This window comes from Anser anser (genome assembly GCF_964211835.1).
Source record: "Anser anser genome assembly, chromosome: Z".
In the NCBI taxonomy this organism is placed as follows: Eukaryota; Metazoa; Chordata; class Aves; order Anseriformes; family Anatidae; genus Anser; species Anser anser.
Genome location: NC_139723.1, coordinates 63,327,406 through 63,345,869, shown reverse-complemented (window position 1 = coordinate 63,345,869; position 18,464 = coordinate 63,327,406). Strand labels below are relative to the sequence as shown.

The following is an 18,464-nucleotide window of genomic DNA, read 5'->3' as shown; positions in this document are numbered from 1 at the left end:
CCACCCCCCACCCCCCCTTTTTTTTTTTTCCTCCCACAGGTTTAAGAATTGAACTTCATAATTTTGCTATACTTTTTTTTTTTCCTTTCACTTTCATTGCAGCTTTGGCAAAAACGGGGGGAAAAAAATGGAGGAACTCGCAAAGAACTAAATGTGTGTCAGAAACTTCCCCTTTCTCTCAAAACGTTCTGCAACTGTATTTATCAAAGAAAGTGCTCAGAATGAAGTTACATGTTAGTGGGTGCTACCTCTTGGTGTAGCAGAGCGATTGGTCTAGGGGGGACTTACCTTTTGCTCTGTTCCCAAACTTGAAGAGCCAATAAGGAATAGAAGGATGTAATTTTTCTACCAGTACTTTTTTTTTTTTTAAATTACTTACACTATTTCTTTATATTGACCTATTCTAGAATGCAGCTCATACTGTTAACTTGCTTGTCTAGAAATAGGTCAGTGTCAACTGGACTTCGCAGCATCTGATCTTAGAGTGGAAATTAGAAATGCTCATGGTTCAGTCTTGATTTAAGTTCATTATATGCATCTGACTTGATAATTCAATGTCATGTTGACCTTAGTAAAAATGAGTAAAATAATATTAGAAAATTGAAGAAAATTTTCTATAAAATTGAGCAGACATTCTGTTCAGGAAAAAACTGTAACAAGTGTGTGGGGTTTTGTTTTATACAATGATATGGTGAACATGATGAAGAATTACTCAAAGATTTAAGAATGTATCCTACATCTGGAGCTGGAATTCTGATAGTCATCCTACAGTCAATGAGGAAAAAAGAGCAAAGCTGTTGGTTTTTGAAAGTTGTAGATTTGTTTTACTATTTTCCTTTTTTTTTTTTTCCTCCCTAGTGACTGTGGAAGAAATTGCAATGCTTTCCTAGCTTGTATCTTTCACTGTATTAATAATACTTTTCTAATGCTGCATTAAAAAAAAAAATCCAGCTCCATTTTCAAAGAAAATTAGCAACTAGTACACCCACCACTGTGTACTAGTCTACTAGTCTAGTCTACTTATCCATGCACTTTAAGTCAGGGCTTACTTGGTTTAAAAGTGAGTTCAAATGGTTGCTACCATGATGATTTCAAATTCGTCATTTAGCTTGCTACACTGAAGTGCTTAGTGGCATTATGGAATCTGATGTCTTGCTGTCTAGGGAGGTGTTGGAGATTGTGTGCTTCGACAGAGGCAGATTACTAGAAATACTTAGTAAACAAACAAGATGTTTAAACTGGTATGTGTGTGTTTTCCCTCCTAGGTTTAGGGTGGTGGGACTTTTTTTTGTTTGTCTGTGGTGGTTTTTTTAGTAGGAGATATGGGAGTTGACAAAAGTCAGCTTGTAGTACGTAGTAACTGAAGAGGTTTCTTGCATCAAGCAAAATATACGACTCAGACTGTTATTACCAGTCATACTTTTGTGAAGACATACAAAGTTCACCACTTGTTAAGATTAGAAACCTGGGTGGAACAGTCAGAGGTCAGATCTAGTCAGTGTCTAAAACTTCCCTTATTTCCAATATCCAATTTTTCTTTTATTTTATTTGTAAAAGTGCTCAACACTCACTTTGAGGATGTAAATAAATGCATACCTATGTTTATGTAATACCCATTTGGAGCAGTACTGCAAAAATAGCTTTCCTAGCCTTTGCCACCTTTTCCTCCAGTAATTGTTCTCTGATAAAGGCAAAAGCTCTGTAGCTGTAACTGCATTGCACATTTTTGTCCATCTGCATTCTATTTAAATTTTTGCATTCAGGAAGACTGTAATGGTAGTTGTTACATGTTAGGCTTTCAGATGAAAATACAAAAGGCTTGATTATTTATGTATTTATTTATTTATATTGCGCTTGAATTATGCCTGGGAAGATCCTCTTTTTAACACTGGCAGTACTATTTCATGGTCTTCCTCCATACAGCCCTGACCTCCATCTTTGGCTTTCTGAACTTCGGTGGTGCTACTTCAGTGAAACCAGCAGGCCCTGAACCTAATGCTACCCTGCTGTGTAATATTGTTTCTTTTTGGACCTGCTTATGTGTTACTGCATTGAAACTAATACCTCTTCCTTTCTTTTACCCACTAGATCCATACAGGTTTACAACACCAAATAATCTGGCCGTGCCAGCCCAGCTGTCTACCACTAGATGAGAAACTCCTACCAGAGCTACTTAAAGATGCAGGATACGTTACTCACATGGTGGGGAAGTGGCATTTAGGGATGTACAGGAAAGAATGCCTTCCAACACGCAGAGGATTTGATACTTACTTTGGTAATGGTTAAATTTAACATGGGCAATGTAGTGTTAAAAATGATGAGAAAACTGCTTGATTCTTCCAAGAAGAGCAGATATACTGTGAGTGCATAAGTAGTTTTTGAGCATGCATATTTCCAATGCATAACTGTTAAAAATCAGTTAGTGCCTTAAATGCATGCCCGAGCCTTATGATTTATTGAAGGAAATACTGTGATTATTGAGTGCCTCCAGAGAAAGTATTTCTCTTTAAAGATCTGCATTTAATTTCATTCTATGATGGTTAGAAGATTTAAGGTATAGTGATTAGTTTCATTTTAAAAGTGTCTCTAAACTACTTTTTAGATCAGACAGTAGACCTCGCATGCTCTGCAAATAATATTAAACTGCTAATAAGCTGATATATTTAAAAGAGAAAGAAATAAACATCGCACCATAGTGTCTTCATGCTTTGTAAATAGAATATCAGTGGTTTTCCACTTCTGGCAAGGAAGGTGGTGTGAGAGCCTTTATAAAAACAGCATACAAGATGTAGGTGTTATAGGAACGCACAAGCTGTGAAATCAAGCACTTAGATTGAAAAAAAAAAAAAAAGATAATGCCAGAATTAGATTGTCTGTGTGTATGTATTACAAAGCAACTTGCAACTACATATCGTATTTTTCCTCTCACAAAAGCTCCTGTCCAAGTATTGATTGGATGTTTAATAGTTTTGTGCAAGTATCCCATGTGAATGAGAATATTTGCCCACAATAATATTTAATTCCCCACTGTAATATTTATTTTAATATAATTATATTATAATATTTATTTCCCCATTATGCGAATCAGGTTATCAGTAATACACCTCATACCATTTGATACTGAATACAAAGTTGTTAACTTCGACTTGGTTTGTTTTAAGATACTTTCATTGAATGGAGGGTTTCAAAACAGATTGTCTTCAAAATAACTCTGTAAGCTGTTGACAGTAATGCTGCCCAGTTCTACAATAGGGAACCTAAGATACAGAAACTTCAGCTATGCTTGCTGAGGCCCACACTCCTCTTGTGTAATGTTAGGTACCTAAATAAAGAGCCTGTTTGTGCTATGTTCCCTTATAGATACTGGTGATTCAAATTCTAGGTGGAAAGAACTATTCCCTTAGATTGTCTCTTTTGACTCTTCAGAGAGCTTGGGATATGGTTTTACAACTGAATTAAGGTAGTAAATACGGATCATAACATGATGGACCACTGTTTGAATCTATATGCCTCTTCCCCTGTTGGTTGTCTGCTTCCATCCCTTCACAGGAGCTTGTCTTATTCTTGATGGCATAGATGTCTATATAGGCTTATGCTCCTGCGAAAGAGCAGGCTTTTAATACCAGGACTAAGGCTGGCTCTAGGCATAGTCATTGGGTGCCCAGCATGACACCAAGGAAATTATTTTTCAATGGATGTGGTAGTTTAATATCCTATTATGTTCATATAGTTCCAGTAGGAGTTGATTGCAGTTAGGGACATTCATTTGATTTTTAGCAAGCTTTTTTTTTTTTTTTTTTTTTTGTGAGTAATAATACGTGAAGTTGCTGTATAAAAGTTCAAGTAAAGTTCCTCAATTTTGAATTGTTGGTCTCAGTTTTAATTTGATTTTGCAGAACTTCAGATTTTTTTTTCCAGATTTGGTTGATTTTTTTTTTTCAGGGTACTAGAAGATAAATCTGAAATTTAATTTTAGATGTAATAATTACTGAGATTCAATTGATTTCGAAGAGTTTTGTTTCTGATCAATAAAAAACAACAGCACTCAATGCTTAACAGGGTAGCCCTTGATAGGAGAAAATTTATACGTCTAGAATTTATACATAGTCTGTTTCTTTTGGGTATCTTTAAATAGTAGTATCTTCTTTTCACCAGTTGGGGTCAGCAGAGGATCAGAAATTACTTTACAGCTAAAAAAAACTGAAATACTTCATACTTGGATGCATTTTCATAAATGTTAAAAAAACAGACACACACACAAGCAATTCCTAACAAAACAAATTCCAAGCTTTCTAACAGAGAGAAAAGTCTTATGTGGAAAAAGCAAGTATACAAAATCAAACCAGATAAAAATTATAATAGTACAGGAATAGGTCATTCCTTTGCTATCAGTGTATTAGTTTAATACTAAGGCCTTTGATATAAAGTTATCCCTATATAGTGTCATTACACTGCTTTCAAACTGTTTCGTGTGCTTTGAAATTACTATTTGTAGTGGCGATAAAAAGTCTGTGTGTTAAATGTTGAGATACTTAGTCCTATCAAGTGATGTCACTATTGATTATCAAGTGTTGGATGGGTGTCTCAGCTCAAAATGCCTCCCCCCCAAAAAAAGTGCTTCTGTTTCTATAATGTTGTGTTGATCTGTTTACTTGTCATCTTTTCCTGTTCTAGGCTATCTTCTGGGGAGTGAGGATTATTATTCTCATGATCACTGCGTGCTCATCAAAGCAAAGAATGTAACACGCTGTGCTCTGGACTTCCGAGATGGAGAAGAAGTTGCAACTGGATTTAAAAACCTGTATTCCACTAATTTATTTACAGAAAGAGCTATAGATCTTATAGCCAATCATAAAACTGAGAAGGTAGAGTCAGCAGCTCTTACTTTATTTGAGAATTTTAACACTGAAGAATGTTTATAAAAATGTTAATGACGTATTAATGCAGAGACCTATGTTTGGGCTGTAAATGTGGGCTTTTCAGCAGAGTACACAGAGCTAAATGTGAAAAGTAGCACTGATAAAACTTGCCTTGTCTCCCTGTCAGGATGAGTTTTGGCTGCATAACCCTGGCCTACTACCCTTCTCCATTTGATTTTTAACAATAGAAGTAATGAATTTATAGAAATGATTTAGCGTGTAACTTGCTCACCTAAAAGGGCAGTGAAAAGCTTAGCAGGAGAATTTTCATTAAAAAACAACAACAAAAAACCTTTAGCTGTATTATGAAGAAAAGATACACTTGCTGTTTTCCCAAGTCATTTATCAAAGTTTTATTAGTTTGTGCTTAGGGATTAGAAGAGGCAGTCATAGAATTGTAGAATGTCCTGAATTGGAAGAGACCCACAAGGATCATCCAGTCCAACTCCTGGCTTCACACAGGACCACCCAAAAATCAAACCATATGTCTGAGAGTGTTGTCCAAACACTTCTTGAACTCCAGCAGTCTCAGTGCCATGACCACGGACTGTCCTGGGGAGCCTGTCCCAGTGCTCGACCACCCTCTGGGTGCAGAACCTTTCCCTAACACCCAGCCTGACCCTCCCCTGTCCCAGCTCCATGCCGTTCCCTCGGGTCCTGTCGCTGTCCCCAGAGAGCAGAGCTCAGCGCCTGCCCCTCCGCTCCCCTCGTGAGGGAGCTGCAGGCCGCCATGAGGCCTCCCCTCGGCCTGCTCTGCTCTGGGCTGAGCAAACCAAGGGACCTCAGCTGCTCCTCATACACCATGCCCTCTAGACCTTTCACCACCTTTGTAGCCCTCCTTTGGACACTCTCTAATAGTTTTGTGTCCTTTTTATACTGTGGTGCCCAAAACTGCACATAGCACTTGAGGTGAGGCTGCACCAGCACGGAGAAGAGCAGGACAATCCCTTCCCTCGACTGGCTAGCAATGCCATCCCTGATGTACCCAAAGGTAAGGTTGGCCCTCCTGGCTGCCAGGGCACACTGCTGGCTCATGTTGAAGTTGCTGTCAGCCAGAACCCCCAGATTCCTTTCTGCCGGGCTGTTCACCAGCCTCTTATCCCCTAGATTGTGCAAATAGCCTTCCCAGGTGCAGCATCCAGCACTTGCTCTTGTTAAACTTCATGTGGCTGGGGAGTGCCCAGCCCTCTAATTTGTCAAGATCTCAGTGCAAGACCTCTCCACCCTCACGGGAGTCAAAAGTTCTGCCTAACCTATCTGCAAACTTACTTAGTATGCATTTGAGTCCTGTGTTCAGGTCATTTTTGAAAACACTGAAGAGAAAATGTAAAATTCTCTAGAATGTAACCCTGGCTCTAAAATGTAACCCTGAGGAGCCCTACTAGTGACTGGTCACCAGCCTGATATAGCCCCATTTACTACAACATTTTGAACCTGGTTCATCAGCTAATTGCTTTCCGTTATATTATATTCTTGTCTAGTCGTATGCTGAATATTTTGTCCAGAAGGATACTGAGAGAAACTGTTGAAAACTTTGCTGAAATCCAGAAAGACCATGTCTACTGGTTTCGATTGTTCACCTAGATGGGTAATCTTTTCATAAAAGGAAATGAAGTTAGATAAACAGAACATTCCCCTTGTAAATTTGTTTTGGCTATGACCAATGGCTGCATTTTTTTTTCAAGTGCTTTCCAGCAACTCCCAGAGTAATCTTGTCCATAATTTTACCAGATACTAAAGTGGGAAGTTGAATAAATTTCTGTAGCTGTTAGTTAATCAGGACTGCTTTTCATACAGTAACTTTTTTGTTTAGTACTTTATGTTCAACTAACTTATTTTCTGTCCTTTCCACCCCAGCCCCTCTTTCTCTACCTCGCTTTTCAGTCTGTCCATGAACCTCTTGAGGTCCCTGAAGAATACATGAAACCCTATTCCTCCATTAAAGATGAGAAGAGGCGCCATTATGCGGGAATGGTGACTCTTATGGATGAAGCTGTGGGAAATCTTACTGATGCTCTGAAAAGATATGGTCTTTGGGATAACACTGTTCTTGTTTTCTCTACTGGTAAGTTTGTTTGAATATTCTTTTAGTAATACTTTGATACAGTGTCTAACAATCTGAATGCAGACACATCTGACCCCTCTGTCTTTCCTCAATATATTTTGTAACTACTGAAGAGCTGTCTTATGGCTGTCTTACGTATGACTAAAACAGCTCTGAAGAAGTATCAGAGGAAATGGAGGATACTCCTATCAAAGCAGGAACAATGTTGTGAAAGCAGAGGAGTGAAGTGAAGTTGGAGGCATCTTAATAGGCATGAGGTCACTGAATATCTATCAGAATTGAATCCTTACTGAGAGAATGTTCTATGTCATATTCATATGTCTTGATCTATATAGGTAGCTGTCTGCTCAGTCTATAAATTGCCACCTGTTGCAGGAGGCACAAACTACCAGACAGCAAGCACTTTGAAGACAAAACTCTTTCTTTCTCCTACTTTTATGTAATGTGTAATTTTTGCAGTTTCTTCCCTGAAATATTTCACTGGCACATTACTCCCATGAAGCAGAGGTCTGTTAATAAAAAAGCTTAATATGTGATGATACAGTCTAGGTTGCCAAATTACAGGCTAAGATTCTGTATGTATTAGCATATGATCTAGTTTATAAATTATTAGGAGAATACAAATAATGGATTATAAAACTGTTTTCTTTGTTTCTAAACTTGGAATGAAGTGGAACCTTTTTGAAATACAGATGCTTGGCAGGGTTTCAGGAAAATAGATAATATTGTTTAGTTGGCAGTGGGAAGTCACCTTTCAGTGCTTAAAATTGCTTGTTTGTCCAGGCTTTACACATCAGGGCTGTCAAAATGGCAAATTCATTTTCTTTGAACACTATGTAGAAAAACAAAGCAAGCAAGCAACTGAAAACCACCTCCCCCCCAAAAGAAATTCAAATGCAAAAACCTAATCTCAAGTTTTGATTAAAATGAAGTGGCGTATTTTGAGTTTATCAGCTGCTTTGTATAGCACTTGAAATCTTGGAACAACATTTTAAGTCCAAGCCTGTTTGCCTTGTAGTGGTTCATTTGTGTCCAGGTTTTGTCTCTAATAGAATTCAATAATTTTTGAATTTTTGAATTTTTTTTGTTTTTGTTTACAATGTTTTCATATTTAGAATCAAAAATACACAGCAAAGCCATATGGAAAATGATAGCAATGCTTATTCCATGTGGAAAAAATCCGCTCTTTGCTCATGGGGTCCTGACAGAGTGTTTTCAGTAATGTTTTTTCCGTACATTATGGAATAACACTAAAGACATCTGAGCTGGAAGTTCAGAGAATGACTGAATTAGAGAGATATATTTATTTATTGTTTATAAAACATTTTCTTCCAAACAGAGTATGCCCTGCTTTTAACAGTACTTATCATACAGTCAATTACAGGTACATTTCAACAAGAGTCAGACAGTCAGGAGAATCCAGTATCTGTCCTGTCTAATGGGACTTGTCTTGACTTAATAGATGTTTTAAACTGCCAGGAATGGAATTTAATATGATTGAAATGTAAGGAAATTGGGCCTAGATCAAGGAGATCGCAGGTAGTGATTCATTTTTTCCATTGTTCTTTCCTCAGTTCACACAACTGTTCTTTATAGGCATAAAACATTGCATGCATTAAAGACCGAGCTTCCAAAACAACAAATGTTGAAACCATTAAGTATCGGAAAAAAAAGGCGTGAAATCTATTCAGCTTTTCTATATTCTATCTATCACTTTTGCAGATGGTGTGTTTTAAAATGGGCATCAGAAAGTGGCTGAAAAGAAACTTGAGAGGGTCTGCAGTTGGGTGTCTTGTGCAGAGAATTATGCTATGTGAGATCTCTGCAAGGTATTTGCACAGCTTGCAAGTTCTTTATAATGGGAAGTGTTAGTGTGCATTGGTACTTATGGTATGGTGTTACCTAAAGTAATGATTTTGGGAGTTTGGTCTGCAGTCTGGCTTGAGATAGTTTTTTTGTAGTAAAACCAATGCTCCCGTGTGTCCGAACTGTAGGACATGTCCCTAACTCTTTTTTCATACACATTTTTTTCTGGTATACTTCTTAAACATATTTTTTCAGCTCTCCAGGGCCTACCCAATGCTCTTGTGGAACCTGTAGACCCTCCTCTTGTTCAATATGACAAAAGAAACACATTTTCCTGTATGATTAGGAATTCTCTTCAAAATATTTCTTCCTCTCTTGCAGAGTTAAGAATCAGTAGGGTCATTTTAAGGGTTTGAATGAAGACTACAAGGAAGAATTTAGAGAAGGATAAATAGTATCCATAATTTTGTTGAACCGTGGTTGCATGTCTCTTCAGCATAGTAGTTAAAGACACAGGACTATACAAGCACCCACTGTTTTGTTATAAACCGATGCAGTTTGATAAGTGTTGTGTTGGAGAACTGTAGAGGAAAAAGAAGTGAAGACCCTACTTTTGCAGTACATTTTACTAGATTTATTACTTTTCCTCTCTAGTTGTGGCCAATATTCACATTTGGATGTTTGCATCATACTACTTAAAATTCACAGAAAAAATATAGAAATTACAGTAATCATTTGCTATTGTTTGCTGTGCCACATAGCATTGCAACAAACATACAGTCTTCCCGTTGATTCCTTCACTGTTAAGTATCAAACCCAAAATGAAAGATGTCTGTTTAGTGGATGCTAGTATGACACAATCTAGTTCTAGACTAGAACGTGACTTACTCTTTGCTCTCCCAATAGATTTCTTTTTGTTAAACTCTTGAGTGTTTCTTCCTATGAGTATGTGTAATTGCTAAACCAAGATTCACTTGAAGACATGCCAGTTGGCAAATGGAACTATTGCACATTTTAAAAGGGCTTTGTAAATTGTGTAGAACTCCAGTTCCACTTTAAAGGAAATAAAAATCCTGACAGAAATACTTGGCCAAGAATGAAGTACTCTGGTCATTAGTGAAGTCTCACCACGCCTCAGTAGTGTATCATGTCAATCAACATCTCAGGTGTCTTTTTGAACAGATTCATAAGCTATTTCTGCAGGTAAGTAAGAGGGTGGGAGGAGGGTAGTATGATAGTATGTGATCTTATGTTTATGTATCAAGTAATAGATACAAGCAACTTCTAGACTGGTGCAATACAAAATAGAATTTGCTTTTATAGAGCACATTTTACCCTGCAGATACAAGTGCTTATACACTAATGGAATCAGTGGTGAAAATATAGTCACGGTCTAAGCAAAACAAGTAAAAATGGATGTTGCAGTGCCTTGGGTATCCATGGTTTTTTATCCATTTGAAATAAATAAACAAACAAACAAACAAACAAGAGATAGGGTTTGTTTTACTTTTTGGAAACATAAAAGAATATACCTAGAACTTTCCTGAAGAGGACCTTAATTTAAAATAACCAAAGGTCATAAGAAGCATACAAATTTAGCTTAGCAGTGTTAAAACTGGCTTGTAGTCCAAGTTTTGCCTCAAATGTAAACCTGTATTTGAGGTAAGAAGTTGGGATTTGCTGTGTGTAGCACGTGTTTATAGTTTTTGCAATATTCGACAAGTGATTTGAGTAGAAACTCACCAGCATTAGAACACAGGAATCTGATTTCTGATTTAAGTTCTGCATTAGAGCGAATATCCCTTGTCTTATTTAACTTTCAGCTTTTAAATATTCTAAACAATTTTGAAGCAACCCCCCTTACCACTGTTTCTTCCAATACGTCTGACAATTCTTAAAGGGGAATTAGCACTGCAGTGTCTGGTAGTTGCCATGAGAGGGCTTTGAACAGTAAAATATGTAGATTTTTTTCTCTTCAAACCTTGGTTACATTACTAAGAGGAAACTACATAAATCCTTTCCATAATGGAGCATGTGACAGTGATGGCTGTTTTCACTCCAAAAGATGGTCTTTTTATCGTTTTAGAATTGTGATTAATAGAAGCACAAATTGTCTTGGACATACATACTGATGTTTATACAGTCTCTCTCATATACTCCTTTATTTTTTCCCAAAAACTTTATATTATCTTTCCTTAATAAAGAATTCTTTGTCGATTTTATTTTAATTTGAGCATTTTGTGCTTTTTGCCTGATAAATTTATGTGTTTTTTTGCTTGTGTCTATCTTCTACTTCGGTAGAAATCAGGGATCTGACTTCCACTGGACTTTCCTTGAGGGCTATTTTTATCCATATCTTTGTTCCTCAGTGAAATTCTGCTCATTCTCTTTAGTAGGTAAGGGACTTGAGAGAGACTTTTAATTCTAGATTATCCAAAACAACTAAAGAACAGATTGGTTAGAACAGTTGTTATCTGATTGTGTTGTTAGAGGTGCTAACTTTGAAGGTTGTGTATCAGACAGAATTTTTAGTAAGTCTGCTCAATTATAGATCTGAAGAAGTGCTTTAATCTCTCCTATCAAGAAATTCTGAAAGGTTCAGTGTACTGCCAGCAAGGAAAGTACCAGAGTATCTGTTTTTTTCCTAAAGAGGAAGTAAGCACATATATCTTGGTTGCAATTACCTTCAATGAAACAAGTTATTAGAGTTTGCGTATTTGCAAATATTACTTTTATATCTTGAGTATTTAAGGTTGTTATTATACAGATAAGAGGTGCATCTTATCACTGTACTTGCACTGATCACAGGTATTGCATGCCAGTGATAAATAATGAAAGGTGCATGTGTCTGGTGTTTCATATTCCATTACTGGCTTTTGTTCTTTTTACCTAAACATTTTCCACATTAGATTATGGGAGGTAAGAATAAATGTTTTTGGAAATAATAGAGTTTCTTCTTTCTAGTGCTGTGTGTTACACAGCCCATCTAGATTGATGCCCTAAGATGCAGGTAATAGCAATGACTCATCGAGATGATTTTGTAAGAATATGTTATCAAAAGCAGAAGTGTTGTCATAGGACAGAAAACAATCTCAAAATGAAAAATGGGAAGGTGTTGATAGTCAAGAAATACAATGATTTTGGTTTCCTGTTCTGAAGACGTGTGAAAAACTAAAATGTTTTGTAGAAAATGTTTATTTACATTTGCTTTCTTATAGCATTGAATTCCCCCCCCCTTCTTTTTTCCTTGCAAAACCTAGCATTCCAAAATTGAGTTCCTGAACAGAGAATGACCTTGTCCCAGAGATATTCACTTCTTATTATGCTTTGTGTTTTAAATTCCACCGTAAGTGAAAAACTGAATTTTTCTTCCTGTTTTGAGCAAATGTCAGTACTTAAAATGAAGTTCACTGGTAAATAAACCTCAGAAATTAATTTTGCCGGTGTCGCAAGCTGGCCATTTTTGATTAAAACTTTAACTGAGGCATGCTAACAGTTATCCTAGCTTTTTTTTGCTTTTTTTTTTTTTCTCGGTCTGAGGGGTAGTAAAGAATGCTGAAGACAGCTTATTTACATGTTAATGACGTAATAATTTCACATAGCTGTTGAAAGGTTGTGTTGAACTGTGTTTACTATTAAACTATACTAATTTATTCTGTATGATAGTGTAAAAGAAGCCATTATACTATGTATCAGAATCTTCTACAAACAATTCAATGATCTGGTTCAGTGTTCTGTCATTCATTGGGAAGAGTCCAAAATTTTCTTAATTATAGCTCGTTTCATTTGCCTAATGCAGACATATGAAAAGTTTGTCAGGTTTTTCATGGTAGTTTTACATTAAAATTTGCCTTTGTATTTCTCTTGTATTTAGTGATGGTGAATGCTGGTGTAGATCTGACACAGCAGGGTCTGTAACTCTGAGGCATGTTTAATTGCTGAGGCTGCTTAAAGTAAAGGCAGTTGCCTGAAGCTTTCTGCACTAGGATCCTATTGCTGTACTGGGAAAGAGATAGGATAAAAAAAAGGAAAAAGAATAGAATGAAAAAGGACATTGTACATGCAGCTGTTACAGGACTAAGTTTGTATCTATTAGAATCTTCTATAAATTAAATTCATTTTTTCCACAAGATCAATTTTTTATTTTTATTTTTATTTTGTTTCTGCATTAGAACAGTCAGGAGAGTAAACAGACAATTCTGGTAAGTTTAAAAAAAAATATTGTTGATTTATCTGAACACAACTCTGTAAAAACATGGTGCTCTGATGCATCAGAGGTATTATGTTCCCTTGATAGAAAATAAAAGCCCTATGGGTGTATTTAAAGCATGACAAAAATTACATAAGCAGAATTTTATAGGAGAAGGTGTGGTTTTCTGTTCCTACTGTGCTTCCAACAGAAAGACTTTCAGTAGTTGTTCCATCACACACACACACACAAATCTATATTAAGTGCTGAAAATAGAATAATGCATCATCAGTCTGAAGACACTTTTTTGAGTGGCTTTTCTCCTGCATACATTGACCCTTGCAGGTTACTCTTTCTGTATCATAGTGAAGTATACAACAGATGTTTTTTCATCAGCTGATCTTAACTAAATGACTGTGGTTTGTTTCATTGAAAATGTATGTTTCATACTAGCCATCAGAATTAGTGTGCTTACATTTTTATCACACTTGCAGCACAATTGGAAAATGTAGCAACAAATGGATCTTTCAAATTCATTACGGGGAAGCAGGGAAGAACATGAGTTCAAATTAAGGGCAAAGTTATTCTCTAATTCCTGCTGTGAGTAGCTTATCCGTAGCATAGATCTCTGCTGTGTATGCTGTACTTTTTTCTTTTTTTTTTTAAACAAAACCTCAATGGGAGTTCCGTACTTGGAACATATACAGAATAAGCATTATTCATGCTGTGAAGATCAGAGGGGAGAAATTTTCCCCAAATGTGATCCTTTACTGCCATTATTGACAGTACTCTCTGTTTAACTCCGAGTCACAATCATGAGCTTAAATCACACAAAGGAAAGGCTCTGAAGTCCTGGTTTGTGACCTACACTTTCAGCAAGAATGTTGAAGGTCAAAAATGAGATGCATTTACATAGCTGTGTGTGAAGCTGTCTAGTGCTTACTCATATTGTGTCTGGCACCAGTAAATGCTATTTAATTCCCATTTGTATATACTGAATTCCCCAACAAAATTTTAAAAGTTTTTTTTTTCCTTAAAAAAGCAAAACCAAACAACTAACTGCCTGCTTATATCACTGATACTAGTGACTGACGGTAGTGTTACATCCAAGCCATGTACAAGAATTCTGCATGCAAGACTTTGTTCATCAGGGCAAAGGCAAGAAAACTATGGGGATATGGGTTTTTATCCCATCCCATTCTCTGTTTGTCACAAAGTCTACTTTTAGTTTACCTTGTCTAAGGTTTTCTGCCTGTTTTGTTATTCCAGTTACTTATTCTTAGGTGCAAAATTCAGAAATTAGCTTTGTAGAAATATTGTAGGTTGCATGAGTCACTCTGTTGACTCATTGTTTTCAACAGCATTGAGACACTAGCATGGTCAAACTGGCTTCTTAAACTTTATAAGTTACATATGAAATAATTTCACAGTTAACTTTTAATAGACTTTCCAGTTCTGCTTCAGTGTGGATGGACCCTTACACTGGCCTCCATATGGTTCTGATTAGGTATAAGACTATGATTGCTCATAAAGCCCCAGTCCTTCAAAGGAACACAATAAATAACATTTAACAGGTGTTTACAGAATTAAACTGTGGATGAATTGGGTATTCTATCTTCTGCTATAGTTGTTACTCCTGTTAAAGTCTAGTTGTTGTGGATTAAAATAACCTATATGGTCACTGGTACTCAAAGTTGAATTGCATTTAATTTTTTTAATGCAATTAATATAAAAAAAATCAAAAACTCAGTATTACAAAGCAAATACAGAATTACACAAAGGAGGAGAAGAAAAGCAACATCTTCAGTAATCCAGTTTTGTGGATCATATTGTTCTGGATGGTTGATAAGCTGTCCCTGGTTCATTTTCCTGTAGAGTAAATGTTCTGTTAAAAGAATTGTGTTGCCTGGCTGATGATGGCAAAGTGATGGGATCACATTAGATGCTGTGAGATGCAGGATTAGAAGAGAAGTCTCTTTCTGGTTTTGCTGTTTACAGTTCATTGTAATGCAGTAGCACAACAAGAAAAAAAGCCTTCGAAATATGCCAGTTTGTGTTTCTTTTCAAGCTTTCATCATTCAGAGCTCGGTTGTTGCACAGTGGAAATATATCAGAAATTTTAGAGGGAAGGAATTTAATCCTTCCTTATTTTACTAGGACTTGGTGGGTACAGCTACCCCTGATTGCCCTGCTTGTCTTAGAGGTGAGCAAGTGGTGAACTGTCTTTTACTTTCTATGGGGACTATATCCTAGTACATCACCACAGATGATGGAGAAAGATTAGAAAAACTTTGGGTAAGTTAGTTTTCTCTGTTTTTCCTGATGATTCTTCCTTGCACAACCTTAAATATTTCTTCCTTGTCCTGTAAGTTGTTTTAGATGATGGCCATGAATTTACTAATACATTGGGTACCATTATATAATCGAGTACTATTAAATTTGCTAAATATTACAATATAACCAGATGTATGCCATTTTTCTGATTAGCTGGTCACGTAACCAAAATTAGCCAAAGAGATAGTCTTTTGTACATTGCTCTTACTCTTTTTAGAACTTACATTTCTTATATAACCAACTTTTCAATTTTGAATATGCAGGGAAAAGAGGAATAGTGTTTTATGTCACTAGGAATCACTCACTGTAGTGGATCTATACTAAATCTGTCACTTAAAGCACTGATTTATGTATTTATTTATTTATTTTTGTATCTGTTGTTATTGTGTTTTCTTATATAGCTTGATTTTATATTGTAGATCATATGAAAACAGTGATGGAAATACTTTTTGAAGGAATACTGAAATACAAAATTATAAATCATGATTTAATAGAACAAATGCTAAGTTTGAAATTTTGTATACATAGAAGTTCAGATTTCCTTTGTAACTGATTAATGTTGTTTGAAACAGCACAAAACCATCTCACAGAAAGCTATCATGTGTGTTTAGAAATACTGCTTGTCCAAGAGACTTACTCTGTCAGTCATGGACACCCCTTGCTTTATGAATCAATATAGAAACATAAGGAAAACCCATCACTAATTTAGGAAGGAAGCATACAATACTGTCTGCTCTGGATTAAGCGTTTGGAAGAAGCTGCAGATGTTGTAAGATGGCCCAAGTCAAGTGTTACCTGAAAAAGATTATTTGAATCCCTGCTGAGTTCTGAATCTGTTTTCTTCCTTTGCATTTTCTTTTTTTTTTTTTCATACCTCTATGTTCACATGGAGTATGGCTTGGTTAGTACATCTGTTTCATGTACTTGTGAATATTTCAAGAATTAAAGTGTGCTCCAAATAATGTGTGAGTAAAGGCTAAACTCTACAGAAGAAAATAGAGCTTCCATATAAAAACTCAGCACAACTGTCTTTTTTGTTCTTCTCTCTGTTCCACTTTCCAACATTCTATGTTATTTCTATGCATACAACATAATAGATTTGCACAAGGTTTCACTCTAGCATGTGTTAAAGCAGTAAGATTTTCCCTCTTCTTTAATTCATGGGTGAGTATAAACAGCAGAATTTACTTAGAACCTCAGAATACAAATGTGCTGAATGCCTAGGAAATTGTGCATTTTACAGATTTCAAGTGTGAAAAAAAAAAACCTATCATGCATAAACAGTAGTTTTTGTAAATTACAATTATTTTAATAAGATACTGTATCAGTTAAGAATTGGTTGACTTTAAAAATGGAAGGAAAGTTCAGTATCATAGTTTTTTGCTCCTTCCTGTAGATTTTCTTGATCATCCATTTCTCTAGGAAATGTTTAAAAGGGATTTAGGCTTTTCATGCCATGAAATACATATCTCTTTCTCTGGGGGCTTTGAAAAGACTCCCCCCTTTGGTGAGAGAAAGAATTTGCACTTTTCTTTGAAGCATACGTAGCCACTAGCATTTTTTTTCTGGACTAAGTGGTTTCATCTGTATGACATTTCAGATTGATTATTGAGTAGGATAGAAGAGAAAGATTGATTCCAGTCACTGATTATCAATATATAACATGCAAAATACAGGAAAATGTGACTTCTGTCCTGCTGAAATATCTGTGCTGTCTCCTGAAAGAAAAAGATAAACAATCATATTTATGTAGCGGGATAAGATAAGAATATTTAAAGTGTGCAAACCTCAGCTTTCTTCTGTGTTTTTGATTGCCTAGAAGAAATACATTTTTGATAATTCAGGACTGTGGCTTTCCAGGCTGGAAACATTGTTGCATGCATAAGAATCATCACATAGGTAAAATGCAGAGTAGACTGGAGAAGAAAAGATGAGATACTATTTTAAAGTCCTCTGATTTGAAACTGATTAAAGAAATCAGGCTGGTAAATAGCAAGAGATAAAAATGTGCAGAGGGAAAGATGAGCTTTAATTTTATGAGATGGAAAAGAGATCATGGATATATTTATGAAAATGTGATTGGATGAATGCATTTTGAGAACAAGAAAAACAAACAAACAAAAAAAACACTAGGTTATAGTAAGAGTTCCTGAGAGATGATTTAAAAAAAAAAAAAAAAGTTGGAGACACTCATTCTCTCCTTCACTTCTTCAAAATGTTGAGGGAAGCAGGCTTTAGAACATACCTGGATGCTCAAGCAGAAGTAGCATGAACTAAAGATGTCACCCATGGTCAATCTAGATTTTTGGCAGGATTTTACCACATTAAATTGCAGCAGTGAATAGCAGGTGCAGAGGGGATATTGTAACACAGATAAGGAAGTCATCTTGGACCATGATGAAACAGTCTGACACAAGAAAACAAGATCCTTGGGACTGAGCACTGATTTAGAGATGAGGGTCAAAAATAGAGCCTTCCCAGCTGGTGGGTAGAAGGGAAGACTGAAGTGACATGAGTGTCTGAGGTTACCCAGAAAAAAAGATACTTATATACATGGTGTAAGTAAAAACATACACCAGGGGAACCTTTGAATGTCAATTGTAATGGAAAATGGTAAGGAAAAGTAGAGAAATAAACAGCAGCAGGGCTGATAGTCTAGGGGAGAGCACAATGCATCCAGCATCTACTGGCAATCTATAGTATTTAGACAGATAAAAACAGAGAGAGTTTCAAAGTAGTTGTGTACCTTAGTCATGGATATTAAGATTTGGCCATGGATGAGTACCAAACCCTGTAAGCATCTGATGTAAATTTGGCCTGGAGACCCAATACATCAATGTCTGTTTTAGATTTTTAGCTCTTCATACTAATGTTTGAACTAACAACCTCGTTTTCCCTCCTTTCATGAGGACCCTTCTTTGTATTTCAGTTCCTTACAGCTCAATCTTAATCTTTTATCTGCTTTTTCTATACATTCCTACTAAAGTTCTTCACGCCATTTGCAAATTTTTGCATCTCTAGAGACCGTAATGTGCCTTCAATGACTGGAATATGTGTCTCCTACTGTACATCATCTTTCCATCTTCAAATTTCTCTTTAAGCAGGGAGAAACAGCCACACTTACTATACCTGAACTTTGAGCAATGCTGCC

General features: G+C 36.2%; 1 protein-coding gene across 1 annotated transcript in view; it reads left to right on the top strand.

Moving 5' to 3' along the window:
• ARSB (arylsulfatase B) overlaps positions 1-18,464 on the top strand; it is a 65,124-nt gene that overhangs the window by 691 nt on the left and 45,969 nt on the right. The window contains exons 2-4 of the mRNA XM_083819060.1: positions 2,089-2,275; positions 4,675-4,865; positions 6,777-6,984. Coding sequence (XP_083675186.1) covers positions 2,089-2,275; positions 4,675-4,865; positions 6,777-6,984 — 586 coding nt within the window. The remainder of the gene's footprint in view (positions 1-2,088; positions 2,276-4,674; positions 4,866-6,776; positions 6,985-18,464) is intronic.